Source organism: Argopecten irradians, unplaced genomic scaffold (genome assembly GCF_041381155.1).
Source record: "Argopecten irradians isolate NY unplaced genomic scaffold, Ai_NY scaffold_0296, whole genome shotgun sequence".
Taxonomy (NCBI): Eukaryota; Metazoa; Mollusca; class Bivalvia; order Pectinida; family Pectinidae; genus Argopecten; species Argopecten irradians.
Window position 1 is genome coordinate 30,682 of NW_027187763.1, and position 20,484 is coordinate 51,165.

General features: G+C 36.3%; 1 protein-coding gene, 1 long non-coding RNA gene and 1 pseudogene across 2 annotated transcripts; 1 reads left to right on the forward strand and 2 right to left on the reverse strand.

Annotated features, from left to right (window-relative positions):
- Positions 1-9,414: 9,414 nt before the first annotated feature.
- On the reverse strand, positions 9,415-10,490 carry LOC138312374 (uncharacterized). Its single transcript, XR_011206935.1, has 3 exons — positions 10,428-10,490; positions 10,044-10,162; positions 9,415-9,604 (listed from the first exon to the last, which is right to left on the reverse strand). It is a non-coding gene; the product is annotated as an uncharacterized lncRNA (long non-coding RNA).
- A 343-nt stretch (positions 10,491-10,833) lies between these two features.
- LOC138312375 (nuclear transcription factor Y subunit beta-like) lies at positions 10,834-11,637 on the reverse strand. The gene has a single exon (XM_069253275.1). The coding sequence runs from the start codon at positions 11,635-11,637 to the stop codon at positions 10,834-10,836; it is 804 nt and encodes a 267-aa protein (XP_069109376.1).
- Positions 11,638-16,056: 4,419 nt separating this feature from the next.
- On the forward strand, positions 16,057-19,072 carry LOC138312373 (uncharacterized; annotated as a pseudogene).
- Positions 19,073-20,484: the final 1,412 nt, after the last annotated feature.

Here is a 20,484-nt window from a genome sequence, read left to right on the forward strand (position 1 = left end):
AACTGGCCCCAGATAAATAAATACATGGAACTAACTGACCATTAGTATCTGTTATATGTAGAGCTATGACACAATAGTATTAAGAAATAACAAAATGGCAATAAAGTAAAATAATTACAAAATAAAAGAAAATAGTACATATTAAATACACAGTTAAAAACAAAAACAATAATGAGGTCACAAAAATCCAAACCACTCTTCGGAATAAGTATTAAATATTGAATTTTATCGGAAATACAAAATGTATGTGTAAAATGGAAATTTTGATCAATATCGCGCTAGTACAAACAGGCTTCCATACTTTTTTTTCGTCAATGAAACAGGGTTATTAAAACTGGCAAACTTTTAAAACTTAAATACATCGTATTGACAGAACCATTACTCATTAAAGATAAATTAAAGCATAGACTACACTGGCAAAATATCGAAATTCAGATATGTTTTATTTAACATAAATACAGTTATGTTGTCGTCATTTTGTACATCCGTCGGGTAGGAGTTACCGTCACCGATCGCTAACCATTTCAACACTTAAAGACATCTGTGAACATGGTATTATGTATAATATAACTTAAAATAATCATGAACTTAGCTCACACTATCATAAAACCTGCCAAAGATGCACGATTGTCAATAATCAACGCTTTTGTTTATGTAAATTGTATTCGTGTGTCCACTCATGCCAACATTGTAGCTCTTTTCCGCCTCCTTTGTGGAACTCTTCCGATCTACGGCGGCCCATACGGGACACATTTACCGGCGGTGTAGATGGCTTTATAAATAGGTAAAATTAACCACTTTCCCCTTATGGGATTTTTTGGGAATTTTTACCAGTTACTTATAGTCGAAATCTAAAAACATTCCAACAAAAATAATTTCTGTTGCAATTAGTTTGACGTTGAAACCTAGTTTGACTGGTCTATATTAAGGCCATATACACTTAAACCATTTGCCCCACCTCTTATAAAGGAAATGTAACAGTAAAAAACCTGTCATAGTGACCACCTCTATGTATCCAAAAGGATGTACAGTAAAACCAGCCAAAGTGACCACCAAATTGTCAATAACGGTGTTTAGTTATAACCTTAATCAAAATTTACTTATTAGTTAGTACTTTAAAAAAACAACACAATTTGTAATAATGTACAAGTAAAACCTGCCATAATTGACCAATATCTGTATAAGCCCACCCCAAACGAACTTTGTACATGAATAAAAATGTTTTAGTGCATACCATTTGTATGAAATGTAATGATTTACATATTTGAAACAATGTTGTACCTAAAAAATTAATATTACATCATGATTACCACCATCATTTGACACCTCTGTAAACATGCACATGTACAGTAAAACCTGCCAAAGTGGACTTTCCATAAATTTCTGTAAAAATCTTTACGTTGTACATGTTAAAACCTGCCATAAAGTGACAAGCTTGTATAAAAGATGTACAGTAAAACCTGCCAATTATGACCACTCTTGTATAAAGGATGTACAGTAAAAAACCTGCCATAGTGACCAATGATGTTATAAATGATTAATTAAAACCTACATAGTGACCATCTCTGTAATATAAAGGATGTACAGTAGCAAACATGCCATAGTGACCAATTACCTCTGTATAAAAATGTACAGTAAAACCTGCCAATGCCAGTGCTTTTGTTACTTTTTGACATAACCTCTCAGACATAATAAAGACTGAATGTACAAAAAACCTTTAGTGAAATTCTGTATAAAAAGATGTACAGTAAAAGCCATAGTGACCACCTTGTATAATGGATGTACAGTTAACCACCTGCCATAGTGACATAACTCTGTATGGAATGCATGTACATAAAACCTACCATAGTGGACCGCCTGTGTTATAAAGGATTTACAGTAAAACCTGCCCAAAGAAATGTACCTACCTGTATTGTATAAAGAAAATGTACATTTTAATAAAACCTGCCAAATGACCAACTCCTGTATAATCATCATGTACAGTTAAAATGATGAAGGACAGTGTTGACCACCTGTGTATGCATAAATTGAAGATGTACAGTTAAAAAACCTGCCAAAGTGACCAACTCTGTACAAAGGATGCATGTACAGTTAAAACCTGACAAAGTGACCATCTCTGTATAAAAGACATGTACAGTACAAAACCTGATAAAGTGACCATCTCTGTATAAAGGATGTACAGTAAATACTATCCCAAAGTGATATACCTCTGTATAATGAGGATGTTTTACTACAGTAAAACATTAGTAAACACAAATCCTCACTTTATAAGGATGTACAGGTAAAATGCAATAGTGACCAACCTCTGTATAAAGGATGTAAACAGTAAAAACCTGCCATAGTGAAAACTCTGAACTTTTTCTTGGATGTACAGTAAAACCTGCCATAGTGAACAACTCTGTATAAAGGATTGTACAGTAAAACCTACCAAAAGTGACCACCTCTGTATAAAGGAAATGTACAGTTAAAACCTGCCAAAAACCACTTCAGTTTAAAGGATGTACAGTCACAAAAAATGGCCTGCCAAAGTGACCATGCTTCTGTATAAAGGATATACACTTAGAACCTGCCAAAGTGACCACCTCTGTATAAATGGATGTACAGTAAAACCTGTCAAATTCACCACTTCTGTTATAAAAAGGATGTACAGTTAAACACTGCCATAGTTGGGGAACCTCTGTATAAAGGATGTACACCCTTAAAACAGGATTTGCCATAGTGAGCCAACTCTCTGTATAATGGAAATGCAACTTTAAAACCTGCCATAGTATCACCTCATGTATACAGGAATTTAAAACCTGCCAAAAAACCACCTCTGTATTAAAGGATGATACGTAAAACTATGCCATAGTGTGACCAACTCTGTATAAGGAAATGTTTACAGGTAAAACCATGCCAAATAGTGACCAAGGTCTATATCTGTATAAAAAGGTAATGTACAGAAATTAAAAACCTGCCATAGTGACCCAGTACATTCTGTATAAATCACAAAGTTCTTAAGGATATACACTTAACTTAACCTGATAAAATTTATCAAAAACAGATGACCACAAATATATCATTGTATAAAGGACTAAATTAAAAAATATTGGTCACTGAACAGTAAAACCATTTGTCATAGCTTACATGTTACCGAAAACCTCTGTATGAAGAAGGATGTACACAGTAAAACCTGCCAAGTTGACCATTCTTGTAATAAAAATGTAAACAAACCAATTTTTGCCATAGTGAACCACCTCTGTATTAAAGGAATGTCCACTGTAAAAATTTCTGTTGTCTGGTACATCCAAAATGTCCCAATATTGCACCATGTTTTTGTATAAAGGATGAAATACAAAAAAATTGCCAAATGACCAGCTCAAATAATTTGAGATGAAAATTCTTTTGAAAAATTTGTACAGTAAAACCTGCCAATTGTGACTATAATAATTACCAATGGATATCTCTTGTTTATAAGGTTTTTAAGGATGTACAGTAAAACACACTGCAATGTTTAATTATGATTTGTAATAAAGGATTTTACAGTAAAAATGCCAATAACCATAGTGATAATCTCTGTATAAATGAACAGTAAAAACTGCCATAGAATTTGACCAAATTATAAATGAATGTTACCAGTAAAACCTTTTATCAAAGTGACCACCTGTATTTATAAATTATCCAATGTACAGTAAAACAATCTGCCAATCTACAAATGACCACCTCTCGTGTAATGCAAAAGGGGATTGTACAGTAAATCGGCCAATGATATGTCTATTCAACAACCTCTGTAAAAAGATGTACAGTAAATCCTTATAAAAAAACCTGCCATAGTGACCATGCATGAAGATCCAATCTGTAGAAAATGGACATGTACATTGTATTAAAACCTGCCATAGTGACAAAACTCAGTGAAATGTATAAGGATTAGGTTTTGGAACAGTATATTTAAAAACCAAAATATATTATGACCGCCTGTGTATAAAAACAAACATATTGATCAATGAAGATACTAATGTACAGTAAAACCTGCCAAAGTGACCATATTCTGTATTAAAAAAATGTACAGTAAAACCTGCCAAACTTTGACCAACTATCAGATGTACTTGCATTTAGTTAACCATTTAAGGTTTATCTTTTATGACATTACAGTATCGAACACCGGTAAAAAATCTTGGACAAAAAGTGACCACCTGTGTCTTAAATGATGTACAGTTTAAAAAACTTTCATCCCAAAGTGACCAACGTCTGATATAAAAGGATGTACAAAAATTTTAAAACCTGCCCATGTGTGACCACCTCTGTATAATGGATGCACAGATAAAAACATGCCATAGTTGAACACCTTCTGTATACTGGAAGATTGTACAGTAAAACCTGCCTATAGGTGGACAAACTCTGTATAACAATTGTACACCTTGCCTCTGTATATAAAGGATGTACAGTAAAACCATGCTAATTAGTGACCAGTTTTAATCTGGTATAAAGAATGACAGTAAAACCTGCCCCACCCTGTATAAAGGATGTACAGTAAAACCTGCCAAAGTGACCACTTCTGTATAAAGTTAGTACAGTAAAGCGTGCCATATTAACCTGCCAAAGTGACCACCTCTGTATAAATGGATATGAACAGTAAAACCTGCCAAAGTGACCAATCTCTGTATAAAGAATGTACAAGTAAAACCTGCCAAAGTGACCACCTCTGTATAAAGGATGTACATTAAAAACCTGCCAAAGTGACCACTCTCTGTATAAAATGATGTACAGTAAAACCTGCCATAGTGACCAACTCTGTATAAAGGATGTACAGTAAAACCTGCCAAAGTGACCACCTCTGTATAAAGGATGTACAGTAAAACCTGCCAAAGTGACCACCTCTGTATAAAGGATGTACAGTAAAACCTGCCAAAGTGACCACCTCTGTATAAAGGATGTACAGTAAAACCTGCCAAAGTGACCACCTCTGTATAAAGGATGTATAGTAAAACCTGCCAAAGTGACCACTTCTGTATAAAGGATGTATAGTAAAACCTGCCAAAGTGACCACCTCTGTATAAAGGATGTACAGTAAAACCTGCCATAGTGACCAACTCTGTATAAAGGATGTACAGTAAAACCTGCCAAAATGTGACCACCTGTCTGTATACAAGAAATGATTACAGTAAAACCTGCCAAAGTGACCATCTCTATATAAGGATATACACTTAAACCTGCTCCACCTCTGTAAATAAAGGATGTACAGTAAAAACCTGCCATAGTGACCACCTCTGTATAAAGTGATGTACAGTAAAACTGCCAAAGTGACCACCTCTGTATAAAGGATGTACAGTAAAACCTGACCATACACTGAAATAAAGAATGTACAGTATAACCTGCCAAAGTGAACCACCTCTGTATAAAGATGAACAGTAAACCTGCCAAAACCATACCTGGTATAAAATGTGTACATAAGTTGACCACCTGTATAAAGGATGAACAGTAAAACCTACCAATGACCAAGGATAAAGGAGTAACAGTAACTTGACCACTTCAGTATAAAGGTCAGTAAAACCTGCCAAAGAGACCACCTCTGTATAAAGGACCTGCTGTATAAATGGATGTACAGTAAAAACCAAATGACCACCTCTGTATAAAGGATGTACATTTAAAACCTGACATAGTTCACCTCTGTATAAAAGGATGTACAAAACAATAAAACCTGCCAAAGTGACCACCTCTGTTATAATGGATGTAAGTAAACCTGATGTACAGTAAAACCCCCAATGTACATTAAAACCTGCCAAGTGACCATCTCATATATAAAGGAAATATACACCTTAAACCTGCCTGCCCACCTCTGTAAGTTCAAGGATGAACAGTAAAACCTCCATAGTGACCACCTCTGTATACAGGATGGTACAGTAAAAAAAACCTGCCAAATGTGACCACCTCATGGTATAAAGTGATTACAGTAAAACCTGCCATAGTGACCAACTCTGTATAAAGGATGGTACAGTAAAACCTGACATTGTGGACCACCTCTGTATGTAAGGAGGTACATTAAAACCTGTCATAGTGAGCCCAAAAACAATGTCTCTGTATAAAGTTTTTAAAGAACAGTAAAACCTGGCCAAGTAGACCAGTCTCTGTATAAAGGGATGTACAGAAAACCTGCCATCAAGTGACCACCTCTGTACAATAAAAGGATGTACAGTAAAACCTGCAATGTGACCACTCTGTATACAGAAGAAGTAAAACCTGCCATAGTGGACCACTCTTTTTAGAATGGATGTAAAGTAAAACCTTCCATAGGGACCTCTGGTATAAAGGAAGATACAGAAAAACTGCCATAGTGACCACCGAATAAAGGATGTACAGTAAAACCTGCCATAGATGCCACCCTGTATAAAAGATGTACAGTAAACCTGCCAAAGTAGACACCTCTGTATAAAGGATGTACAGTAAAACCAGCCATAGTGATCACCTCTTAAAAACCACATGTACAGAAACACCTGCCATGAAGTGACCACCTCTGTATAAAGGATGTACAGTACAACCTGCCTATAGTGTGACACCACCTCTGTATAAAGGATATACACTTAAACCTGCCAAAGTGACCACCTCTGTATGGAAGGATGTACAGAATAAAACCTGCCAAAGTGACCACCTCTGTATAAAGGATGTACAAGCAGTAAAACCTGCCCCACCTCTGTATAAACTGTACGAAACAATCCGGGCGTATTCAGGGTGGAATTCTAAGGTGAATTCCTGCTTTTATAAAAACAGGAATCCTGCTTAGGTATATACCAGGAACATTAAGTAGAATAGACGGAATTCGTCAATATTACAGGAAAACATTCCGCCTTTGTCCGGAAAACTTTCTGCCCTTTGACCGGCTAAACATTCTGCCTTTGTCTTAAAATATTCCGCCTTTATATTAAGATTTATTCTGTTCAGGATTGAGTCCTCTGTTAATATTACCGCCTTTGTCAGTCTTAAAACTTAATATTTTCTGTTAAATCAGTTAAAATAATCTAAATGGCTATTCCATTGTTAATAATATGGGGGAAGGATGGAGAATCTGAAAAATAATTGTGTTATTGTTTTTTTAGAAATTGAAACCACTCTTTATTTAATAATTATATAAAATGATTTAGAAAGTTAATTAGCACAATATAAGTTTGATCATTTGTTCCTTACTCCTCCCATACTGTTAATCGTTAAATATACCTAACAAAAAACCAAAAGTATATATACAGTCACATTTTTTTATTTTTGTTTTGTGAAAATAATTTGTAACAGAAATCTTTCACAATTGGTTTTTTTCGTTCCTCTCACAGTCTGCGACGTTAACCACAGGCCCGAGACCCGGGGCCTTTGAAAATAGGCCGGGCCTATGGTTTCCACCAACCCACAGGCCCGACGGACCTATGAAATTTATACAAAGAATTTATCCATCAGTTAATAATACATCTATTTTAAACACGAAACTGAACGTACTCTTTCATTCAGATAAAATGGTTAAACTGGAATATGAAGTCATTGCATGTCGAAACATCGCGTTTAGTAATCGCGAAGGCATACAGTTCATTTTCCGGTTTAAGGGACGTAACTCTAATACACATTTCCGGTTTGCCTCTAATGGCCTGCATGCTTCGATATATTGATGGGGCAAAGCCTGAAAAGAAACTTAGGATCGAAACGGAAAGCCAACCTACAGTTTCTTCAAACAAAAAATGCGAAAAAGGGTCCGCAAGTTTCTCGACGAATGGCATAAAGGTAGGCCTTGGTTAAAATATGCAAATGGTAACATGTTTTGTGAATGCTGTCGTGAAAATGAAACGACCGGCGCGTTTTGTGTCGGGACAAATAATTTTAAGCCGACTGCTATAAAGCATCATAAGAATACCAATATTCATAAGAAATACGCTTTGGAATAGCTGTGGCTAAAAACAGTGGAAAAAAACAACTAAAAAATGCCAGGCAGTGGACTGTCTTATGAAGTTTAAAAAAGCAGAATATGACAGACTTGTTATCAAGTTTAGGACAGCCCATGCACTAGCTAAATCCCACCAGAGTTTTCGTTTCTATACCACAATGTGCAAGAAAAATAATTAATCACTACAAGAACAGATATTTAATAGGGATTTTAAAAATATATCAGAAATAGATTGTAAAAAAAATCATGACTGTAATAAATAACTTTGCTTTCAAACCAACAAAATATTCAAACTAATATAATATTTCATTTGTTAATTTGTTTATTACTCTCTTTTTCAGCTCCTTCAAAATGTCCGTAAAAGCTACGATTCATCTTCTGATTCAGATTATGGGAGTGATGACGGTGAATCTGATAATGAAATGAGCGAGAGGGAGGTTGATAACATGCTCTTTTTCAACACCAGAGACTAAAACCATTAAAAACTGTAATATCTATACAGTGTTCAGCTTCTTTTTTCTACTTTTATTTTATGGATTTTTTCTTGAAATTTTCGGACCTGTAAAATTTTGATCGGGCCTGTTGATTCTGGAGTTCATAGGCCCGAAGGGAAAACTTTTTCAGTGAAGGCATCGTTGAGATCCTTTTCTTCAACAATGCAGCCCTCTCCCTTGCACCAAATTACTGTGTAATCTGCAAAAATAAAAAATAAACCAAAATATGTTGGTAAAAAGCTTTCCATTTAATACTGAATTATCATAAAGATATTTTTGAATAAATGTATACCTGTATATCTATATGGATATAAAACAAAGTAAATAAACAATCGCCTTAATTTAGGTGGCCTGAAAGGCCAGACAAGTTAGCAAAATGGAATGTTGTGTTTATATTTTTGTTTTTCCATTGATATCTATATACACACACACCGGTATATATTTCATTTATTTATTTATATATTATGTATTCTTACATTAACATTTTCCTTTTTCTATGGAACCACTTTTACTTTTATACAACTGTCTACTTTGGAAATGTCAATGTTAATTGATGAACAGACAATTACGTAATATACACACCTTTGATGGCACTGACTTTGTCCTGATTCAAAGAGGGACGACAATCCCCTTCTCTTTTTTTCAGGCCCAAACCAAGATCCAGCCAATTCATCTGTTGAAAATATTGCTTGAACAAGCTTGCTTGCCAGCGTGAATGCCTTTTTGGCTGGTCCTGTCTTTGAAGCTGCAACCATTGCTTTCCTCAACATCTGCCGACTAATTTGTATTTCGCTGTGTCCAACGCGTTTAACGTTGAAATATATGAAATCCCATTCATTTATACATTTTCAGACATGCAATTTTTATGCTAATTAAGCCATTTATCTGATTACTCTGATGACAAAGTTTTAACTGAATATATACATGTACATGTATAGAACGGTAAGTAGTTTACGAAACTGTCCATGTCAAGTTTTATTTAAATTTCTGTATCAACTCATCCTGAAAAAGAAACAAAAAAGTAAACAAAAAAGTAAATTCTACTTGTAATTATCATGGTAGAAGAACTTGCACTCAAATCCAGTCTCTTCCTTGGTGAAGGCTTCCTTGGTGACCTCCGCAAGCTAGGTGTATTCAAATGAGAAGGTCCTGCAACCTGTTGCGGGGAAGCTTGTCTCTCAGATGCAACATGTGTAGCACTTTTAGGAAAGTTCTAAGAAAAAACCAGATCACAATTCATTCCTAGAATTACATCATTTAATATTTGATCTCTGTAAATTACATATCATTTGCTATCTTTATGTATCTTTGAAATTTCTTTTGTCTTTAAACATCAAAAAAGGAAGATCTTTTTTTAAATGAGCTGATACAAGATTAAAGGAGACTTTTTAATATAGTTCTAAGATACAGATCTAAACACACATGCACGTGTAACACACACACACACTGGCAGTAATGAAAATTGTGCAAATATATCTCTTGGTCTAATAGCTGGAGGCCGTCCTTACATACCTAGCTGTTAATAGGACGTTAATTAATCAAACAAACAAACTAACTTATAGTCGGCAGAAGGATTTAATTCTTGGGTTAGTCAGCTGCTGACAGAAGGATTTTATGCGAGGGTCCCAACAAGCCTCCAGAAATGATTTTACCTCAGGGTGAAGAGGAGTTTTCACTTCGGAGTGGAAAGGTGTTTTCTCCATCACTTCGGTGTGGGCAAGGGTTTTTTCACTTCTTTGTGAGTGGTTAGGTGTTTTTTCACTGATACCATCTTTAATTGCAACATAGGATAAATCAAAAATACTTATGTATACATTATCATACATATAACATTTGAAAAACAAAACATAAAACAAGGGTGCAGAGGTACATTCATTAAAAACAGATTGGTTTACTCTTTCTCTTAAGGTGAAATGCTAATTAAATATGTACTGTATTGTATATTCATCTATAATTCTTATAATAACTGAAATGATCAAATTACAGTGTGTATTATCATCTGTCTTAACATTAAACTATATGATGCAGTATCTTACCGTCAATATCAAAGGTGTTTTGACATATCTGCCAGGTGTCTGTCAGCTTTGTTTGATCAACCTGAAAAATACATATGTCTGAAAATTATTGAATGACATGCATACTGACAAGTTTATCTAATTCTTTTTTTTTTATTTCCATTTAAATATTACAAGTTTTTACTTAATACGCATCGTCGTACTAGGTATTACATCAAAAACGCCTGCTGAATAATTGAATTTAAATTATTATAAATTTATAAAAAATTATAATACTATCTTTACAATTTGATTCAGTTTATGTACACATTTACTACACAAAAATGTGTATATTTGTGAAATTTGAAAACATTTATTTACTGCATTTTACATTTGTAACAAGGGTACAACTTATTATTGACACATATATAAGTACTGGGTAACATGTTTAGTGTGCCAAATATTGACTCACCTCTGATAAGGACTGATTAGTCAATTCCTCCAATTGGCCATACAGTGCAGCACCATTGCTGGTTGTATTCCAACTTGTAGCTAAAGGTGTCCCTGGAAGTAGTGGTGCCATTTGTTGCAGGTGAAGTATTTGTTGAGGAGGCATGTGTCCCTGAGAGTGATGATGTATTTGGTGAGGAGAAGGAGGATGAGGAGGTGCCTTCATCTGTTGTTGGTGATGAGTGGGTGGCTGGATCTGTTGTTGGTGTTGAGTGGATGGCTGCATCTGTTGTTGGTGCAGAGTGGGTTGCTGCATCTGTTGTTGGTGAGGAGTGGGTGGCTGCATCTGTTGTTGGTGAGGAGTGGGTGGCTGCATCTGTTGTTGGTGAGGAGTGGGTGGCTGCATCTGTTGTTGGTGAGGAGTGGGTGGCTGCATCTGTTGTTGGTGAGGAGTGGGTGGCTGCATCTTTTGTTGGTGAGGAGTGGGTGGCTGCATCTGTTGTTGGTGAGGAGTGGGTGGCTGGAACTGTTGTTGGTGAGGAGTGGGTGGCTGCATCTGTTGTTGGTGAGGAGTGGGTGGCTGGAACTGTTGTTGGTGAAGAGTGGGTGGCTGCATCTGTTGTTGGTGAGGAGTGACTGGCTGCATCTGTTGTTGGTGAGGAGTGGGTGGCTGCATCTGTTGTTGGTGAGGAGTGGGTGGCTGGAACTGTTGTTGGTGAGGAGTGGGTGGCTGCATCTGTTGTTGGTGAGGAGTGGGTGGCTGGAACTGTTCCAAAAAACCACTATCCAACATCTGCACCATTTCTTATTGTTGTAATAGGGATAAACTTCCCTCAGAGTCTTTCTTGCTTTTTTTGGAGCTAGCTGGGACATCTTTTTTTGATATTCTTTTTTTTTTCTCCCCTGAACTTGAGTCCCAGTTACAGGTTTGTCTTTTATTTCCCTTAGTTTTCTTATGATGTTTTCATGGTCAGACAGATCCATTTTTTCTAACTCCAAAGCCAACATGTTTGATATTGAAGTGATGATGGCTTCATTTTCTGAAATAAACAAGAAAATATTTAAAAATAAATGACTCCCAAACATAAACATGAACAACAAATTCGAAAAAATATTAAGATATATAATACTATACTGTATAGCAGAAATAGAATTAAAAATAATTAAGTAGAGCTTTGCTCTTTCCATGCCATGCATGATTCATATTATAAACATTAAACTGTTACATTTTTGTATGGAATCTAAGGATATGAAATTGTCACAGCTTTGCAAACAATTATTTATGTAATATAAAAGCGTGCATTATGAAATGTTATTCATAACATATGTCAATCATGTACATACACCTACATGTCATTTGTTTCTTTGAATAAAACAAAATGCTATAATTGTACAACTAGATCTCCTACCAAGTTAAATAAATATGCAATGTGAAAACCAGTTTTTTGACACTGATTATATAATTATGAAGCTTATGTTTATTTTTGCGAAACCTTGTGGTAAAAAGACTCCAAATTAATAAAAACACACATTAGAATGCATTTTGTGTGTTATGAAACGTATGATGGTTATTTAGCAGGGTCCAATGTAGAGTGAAGCTTGATTAATAATAATACTTATCAATGATTATAATAGTGATAGGCTCTACCTACATATAGATAGTACAGTTAATCGTTTATACTGTAAAGTGTGCTATTGTATGCAATCACGTATCCATAACGTACATGTAGTGTATACTACACTAACATAGCCATACTGTAACAGTTAGCTTACAGCTGTTACGTACTGAAACTGACAGGATACGTGATTAACATAAACTCGGACTTAACAATGTGCACTGACTGGCCCGATCTCGTCTATGTTTTACAAAATGTTAATACATAATAAAAATCACTTATCTTTATCTTCGAAAGCTCTATAGTTTGAAATATTGTGTTTGTATTGCACAGAAAGTGCATTGATGTTTACGTATACCGAATCCTTCAAGCGCTTTAAATTTACAGAGGGGTACAAGCGTCTATGTGACCTGCAAGCTATTGGTAAAAGCAACAGAGAAGTTTGATTCCAGAATATGGATCTGTTACGACACCGAACATATACAGTACTGTAAATGTACTTCTAAAATGTAAACATCATAAAATAGAATATAATAGAAATACAGAGTTTTTACATATTGTACACGAGGGAATTCTAATAATGTACACACAGCATGTGTTCTGTTTTCGACATCGACGAGTCAAATACGTTTGAAATTGTTAGCGGAAACCAATGACGTAGGCCTACATATGAAACTTATAAATCCTTGGCGGAAACATATAAAATACGGTGTAATTCCTATACGTTTCAGTTGTTAGTTATGTACATGTATAAACCATTAATAGCCAGATACATATCAACAATTCAAAACAATATATTTCTCTTAACATTACATGGTGATTTTGAATACACGTTGATTAACTTTCTACCCAACACGGAATTATAGCCTACGAAGCATGAAAGCTCTACCGGTTTCTCGGAGATTTATCTACATGAACGATTTCTTAGACAACCATTTTTTTCATGTTTTGAATTTTGCTCGTTGAATTAGACTTTTTTTAATCTCTTATATATGAAGAATTACTCGAATGAGATTTAAAACTCACCGTGGATTTTGATGATTGTCCCAGAGAATTCACCTCGCTTGCTCCAATTCATTTTGAGAGTCTCTCCTTCAAGAAATTGCCCGTCAAGTTTCAGTTTTCTATTTCCCTCCGCTACAACGCTTATGCTGTGGTCTTCTGAGAAATATATACAGCCGTACATCTTCGCCATTTCGCACTTTCACCAGAAATAACAGATATCTAGGTTTGGTTATTATTTAAATTTCTTAAACCGTATGTATATATCCGCCAAATGAAGATTCCTTTGTGTGGCGATCGCGATGAGCACGCGCGGGTCCAGCACCAAACAGCGGGCGATGGATTTCGTAACAGAGGTGCTCAAGGGGTCACTGGCCGCCCCACTCTTGTAGCGTAACAAAGTCATTAATTGAATGTGTAGTCCTTTTATACAGTGACGGGGTTACGTATTGCATTTTTGTCATTATTAAAGAATAATGTCTTATTTATATAAACAAGAGGCCCAGAGGGCCTTTTTGGTTTTTTGTTTGTAATTATCACAAGACTCTGACAATTAGAAAAATAAGCAAAATTGACTCCCAAAGTTTAATTTTGAATCACAACCATACAATGATGCTATTGATACCATACAAATATGCTATCCAATACATAGGTTCAGAGACAAAGTAATTTATAATGAAAATAGTAGCCTAATTGACCTTTTGACCTCGCATCTATTGCCGTCTAAGGCCCCGGGGGTCAGCCCTATCATTTGTACAATTTCAAATCCCAACCCTATAAGGATGCTACCATTGCACTATAAGTGCTCTTCCATTCTTAGTTGCAGAGAAGAAGTCGTTTATATGGAAATAGCTAAATTGACCCCTTTTGACCCCACCCTTCAGGCCCCCGGGGGGTCAGCCCCATCATTTGCAAAATTTTGAATCCAAACCCTATAAGGATGTAACCATTGCATTATGAGCGTAATCCCATGTTAAGTTGCAGAGAAAAAGTCATATATATATGGAAATTGACCACTTTTGACCCCGCCCCTCAGGCCCCCGGGGGGTCAGCCCTATCATTTGCACAATTTTGAATCCCCACACTATAAGGATACTACCATTGTATTATGGGTGCTATACCGTGCTTAGTTTCAGAGAAGAAGTCGTTTAAATGGAAATAGCCAAATTGGCCACTTTCGACCCCGCCCCTCAGGCCCCCTGGGGGTCAGCCCCATCATTTGCACAATTTTGAATCCCCACCCTATAAAGATGCCACCATTGCATTATGAGTGCTATCCCATGCTTAGTTTCAGAGAAGAAGTCGTTTATATGGAAATAGCCAAATTGACCCCATTTGACCCCGCCCCTCAGGCCCCCGGGGGGTCAGCCCCATCATTTGTACAATTTTTAATCCCCACCCTATAAGGATGCTACCATTGCATTATGGGTGCTATCCCATGCTTGGTTTCAGAGAAGAAGTCGTTTATATGGAAATAGCCAAATTGACCCCTTTTGACCCCGCCCCTCAGGCCCCCGGGGGTTCAGCCACATCATTTGTACAATTTTTAATCCCCACCCTATAACGATACTACCATTGCATTATGAGTGCTATCTCATGCTTAGTTTCAGAGAAGAAGTTGTTTATATGGAAATAGCCAAATTGACCCCATTTGACCCCGCCCCTCAGGCCCCCGGGGGGTCAGCCCCATCATTTGTACAATTTTGAATCCCACACTCTATAAGGATGCTACCATTGCATTATGGATGCTATCCCATGCTTGGTTTCAGAGAAGAAGTCGTTTATATGGAAATAGCCAAATTGACCCCTTTTGGCCCCGCCCCTCAGGCCCCTGGGGGGTCAGCCCCATCATTTGTACAATTTTTGAATCCCCACCCTATAAGGATGCTACCATTGCATTATGGGTGCTATCCCATGCTTGGTTTCAGAGAAGAAGTCGTTTATATGGAAATAGCCAAATTGACCCCTTTTGGCCCCGCCCCTCAGGCCCCTGGGGGGTCCAGCCCCATCATTTGTACAATTTTCAGTTAGTAGCCCATAAGGATGCTACCAGTCAAATTTTGTTGAAATCCGACCAGCGGTTATGGAGAAGAAGTCGATTGTTGACGGACGGACGGACGGACGGACGGACGACGGACGACGGACGACGGACGACGGACGACGGACGCCGGACGCCACGGTATGGCATAAGCTCACCTTGGTCCTTCGGACCAGGTGAGCTAAAAATACAGTGTCAAACTACCAGATGCAATGTATCCATTATTATTTTTATTTTGTACTATTTGAAATATTAGCCATCTCATGATGTTTATAGACGTTATATTCGCCTAACAGGTTCGTGATTGATATTGTATAACAAACTATTAAACATCATGTATTATTATATTATACCATGAAAATACATGTACCATTCACATATAATTGCATGTCTACTCGCAACCGTTATATGAACTGCATATATACGTACATGTACATATACTTTCCCAAATTGGGCCCCGGCTAGTATATTCCCCTTCCTCCCACGATCTAGAATAGGGATCGGCCAGACCCCCCAGAGTCTGAGATGACCGCAGAACTAGGTTAACCCCTGGCCAGAATCAAAGATGGAGGCACACGAAAGCGATTGTAGCAAAGCAAAACGGAAACGCAGAGGACCATACAGAAAATACGACGATGTGAATGTAAACACAAAAACATTGATTGCTGACGATACACCTCTTCGTCACCTCGACACCCATTTAGAATTTGTTTCCACCCCTATTTCTAATAACAGAAATATTTCGGTTAATGATGATTCAACCTCGATCATATCAGTCGAACAAGATACATCCACTATTTCACGTAGGTCAACGGAAGGTTTTCTGGGAACGGAAATAGAAGATACAACAAGTGCATCACAGGTAAACACGGTAATTATGATTTTTTTTTACTTATTGTAATGCGGCGAATCCTAAAACTATGACTTATTGTAATGCGGCGAATCCTAACACTAGATTTTTACTATCTAGAATCTTTGGCATATATTTTGTATAATCGTTGTTAAACCTTCAAAGTTTTTAAATGAATCTTTGACTTGTCAGCGATATACACTTGATTATTTTCGGAGGTGTGTGTGTTTAGAATAATGTTAATGTGGTGTTTTTTTCGTGTGTCTTCCGTGAAACATGGGTGATTTTTGTCATATCACAGTGTGAAAAATATCGGTAACCGTTGTTCCGGAGTATTTCTTATATATCTTTATGTTCATAATATGAATAATCGTGTTTAATGAAAACAATATATTCAGAGAATTATACGATTTAAATTTCTGACGTAGCATGATTCTAATTAAAGATAAAAAAAAAATCGTTGAATCCGTATAAAAAAATCCGCCTTCGTTCCAAATATTGCACAATACATCACATCATTGTCACTGAAACGCTTAGTATACTTCCGATCAATCTAGTCAAGCGTTTTGATAACCTGTGTGCAAATGTGATAGAAGACAGCGGAAAGATTGAATGCTTTTTCGGATATCAGTTTGACGGTAATTGAACATTCATAAAACATATCTGTATTTCAATATAGGTATATTGTAATATAGGAGAATTCTCCAAATTATCATCGATGATATTTAAAACTAAAACAGCAGAAAAGAGTTCGAGATCATCACTGGCGTACAGTGCAGGCCGGTAATTCTGCGCACCTAAGACTTTCGTTGTTGTTTCTATCATTTTATTTTCGCGCAAAATTTAACAAAATGCACATCAATAGAAAGGCTGAAGTTTTATATTTTGAAACATTAGAAAAGAAATGAAATATTTATCAAAATATTGGAGGTGCAAGGCGTAAAATGTGGCTACCCCCACGTCTCTGCGGATATTGACATGTTCGGTAAGACTAGCTTGTGAAAATGTATTATAGTTTCTTCAAACAATGTCTAGTGTACTCATAACACTTACTATGAACTTCCGGTTGCTTAAAATGATATATACAGTCATTTCGTTATAGTTGAAATCCTTTACCATTGATAGTGGATCAATGAATTATTTATATTATTTCATTTCTATTGACAGTACGAAAATGAGGATGAAGATACAGAGGAAACTTCATCTCATCAACAGCAGCACTACCAATTTGACGCAGTACAATCCGAGTTCAATGAGTTGACAACAAGTGATCCTGTTCTTGACGATATTTATGAAAGACTGTTTGAAACCAAGGTGATGGATGAACCGCCGATGGCATTATTTGAAGAAGAATATGACTTACAAAACAATGCAACTGATAATGAAGAAGACTCTGATAAATTACCACTATACGCAGGCGCTCATATTAGTGTAGGTGCTGCTATGCTACTTCTAGCTCTTTTCACTACTAGCTGTAATATGTCCGCAGACAAAATTGAGTTGTTATTAAACATCATTGGATACTTACTTCCAGCTGGGCATATACTCTGCGAGAAATATCATGAATTCAAAAACTTTTTTAAACGGCTGAGGAATCCGATTGTAAAACATTACTACTGCCATAACTGTCTTGGAGGATTATTGAATGAGCATATAAAACAGTGTCCATATACTTTTTGCTTGAAACCAATCTTAAAGGCCTCTTATTTTTTGGAAATACCCCTTCAGGATCAAGTCAAGAATTTGTTTGCACAAAAAGGATTCCACAAATCTCTACAACATAGATTTAAAAGAACTGTTGATAGTGGAAAGTATGAGGATATTTATGATGGCAAAGTTTATTCAATCACAATTTAAAGATAATGGCATCTTAAGTTCTATAAATAACATTTCTTTCACCTTGAATACTGATGGTGCACCAGTCTTTAAAAGTAGCAAAATATCAATATGGCCAGTGTACTTGATTATTAATGAACTGCCGTACAAACAGAGGATGAAACGGGAAAACATGATTTTGGCAAGTTTGTGGTTTGATAACCAAAAGCCACCCATGGCTACTTATCTCAAACCCCTTCAAAAGTCAATGGAAATTTTATATAAAGGATTCAAGTGTAAATTCTGCCGATGCTGGATCTTTCTTGTGCAAAGGAATTCTTTTGTGTTGTACAGCTGATTTGCCTGCCAGAAGCATGCTTTGTAACCACATACAATACAATGGAGCATATTCTTGTTGGAAATGTGAAGATGAAGGCATTACAGACCACATCAGGGAAAGGGCATGCACGTGTATACCCTTTCAATGAGGATTCTCCTACAGGGACAAAACGAACTATGGTAAGGTGTTTTCTTGAGAATGCAAGGAGTGCCACATTAAAACAGACAAATGGGAGTTAAAAATACACTACCAAAGGAATAAAGGGACCATCATGGCTGATTTTCTTTCCAAAGTTCAATATTGTAGATGGAGTTGCTATAGATTACATGCATGGTGTATTGTTAGGAGTACAAAAACAACTACTTGAACTTTGGTTTTCTTAGAAAATATGCAAGTAAGCCGTACAGCTATCGTAATCGGTTTTAGTGAGGTTGACAAACGACTATCGAACAAATCACCAAACACTGGACCATAACCCGACTAGCCAAGGTCAATTGAAAATGACCTTCAACACTGGAAAGCAACAGAATATTGTGCATCTTTTGTTGTTTCAAATTGGAGCAACAGTGTTAAATGGTATTTTAGTATTTTTTAACCAATTCTCTCACTTTTGGTTTTTCTATCTGTGGTGGAATCTATGCACATTCTTTTGAAATATAGATCGCAGTGAAGAAGAAGTCACCAGGGCAGATGTAACATGTAGATTATGTTCTGCAAACATATGTGAGAAAGCTGTAACTTCAACAGCATGATGAGATTAAAGTGTCGCACCCATGCGCTTCCTACATCTAGCAGACTAGGACCTCTGTATAGCACATAGCTGTTTCCTCTTTTTCAAGATAAAAATGGAGTATGTTTACTCGTGGCGCATATGGAATCAAAGGAAACCCCAAAGGTGTGTGACAATAAGATCCTGTACATGGATAGAATGCATTTTCAGATCAGAAGGCCTCACCCAGAACTTGTACAGAAGTTTTTTTAAAACTACAGAATGACACGACCAGTGAGACCAATATTATGGTAACATCTGTAGCCATGCAAGTGTGAATACACCACACCTGCTGGAAGCAGAAAAATATAAACTGGGAGATGGCATATACAGAGCCCTGAGTGGTATTAGTAACGCCGGTAGTTTAATAATCTGGTGAAAGAAAAAAACAGCTCTGCAAAATCGAGTGTGGGACGAAGTGATCCTGGAGCAGATAGATTACCCCAGAAGCTATCTCCACTGGTTTTTTGTTTATCAGCACGATTTCATATTATTGGTCATGGCAATACACATCGTGATGCACCAAGCGTGACAATTCAACAATTGTCTATGCTAGTACTGAAGATGCACAGCATTCCTTCGGACATGTGAATTTTTTTTGTTCAGATATCAGACAATAATCACAGAGGACAGTTGCACCCAGACCATAGCTTAGTCCCGTTAGCAAACTAAAAATGTTCTTGTTATAACAGAAAACAAAAACATTTTAGCAGTCCAGAGGACTGATGAAAATTGAAGCTGTGCCATTGTCGTGTATAAAAGCAAGTTGTAATGGTTGTGTCTGTGTCTGATCCTGAGTTGACTTACATTTGTCAATTTCCAAACAAACTGGAGTCTGATTAGGTAACACATATGGTGCCTATGAAAAAGTGTTATTAATTGATTTAGCATTTAGGTTCTTGTTCTTTTTGTGATATTATAGGATTAACAGACAGCTCTTTAATAGCATCTTTAACTGAAAATCACTGAACATTAAATATGCCAACTAATTTAAATTCTTCTCAAAATTTGTGATTTCTTATCATTCTTCCCCTATGCGACTCAAAAATCTTGCAAATTTATTAACTTAACGGAAAGATGCTCCAAACCGTCGACAGCAAATTGCATAAATTGAAAATCATGACAATATGAACAATCAGTTTTGGTATGCTGTTTGCTCGTGTAGGTAAATATGAGACTAGATTAACACAAATAAATATTATAAAAAAAATTTATTTTG

Coding starts and splice junctions, on each gene's coding strand:
- LOC138312375 (XM_069253275.1), bottom strand. CDS start 11,637: ATGGTGCAGATGTTGGATAGTGGTTTTTTGGAACAGTTCCAGCCACCC.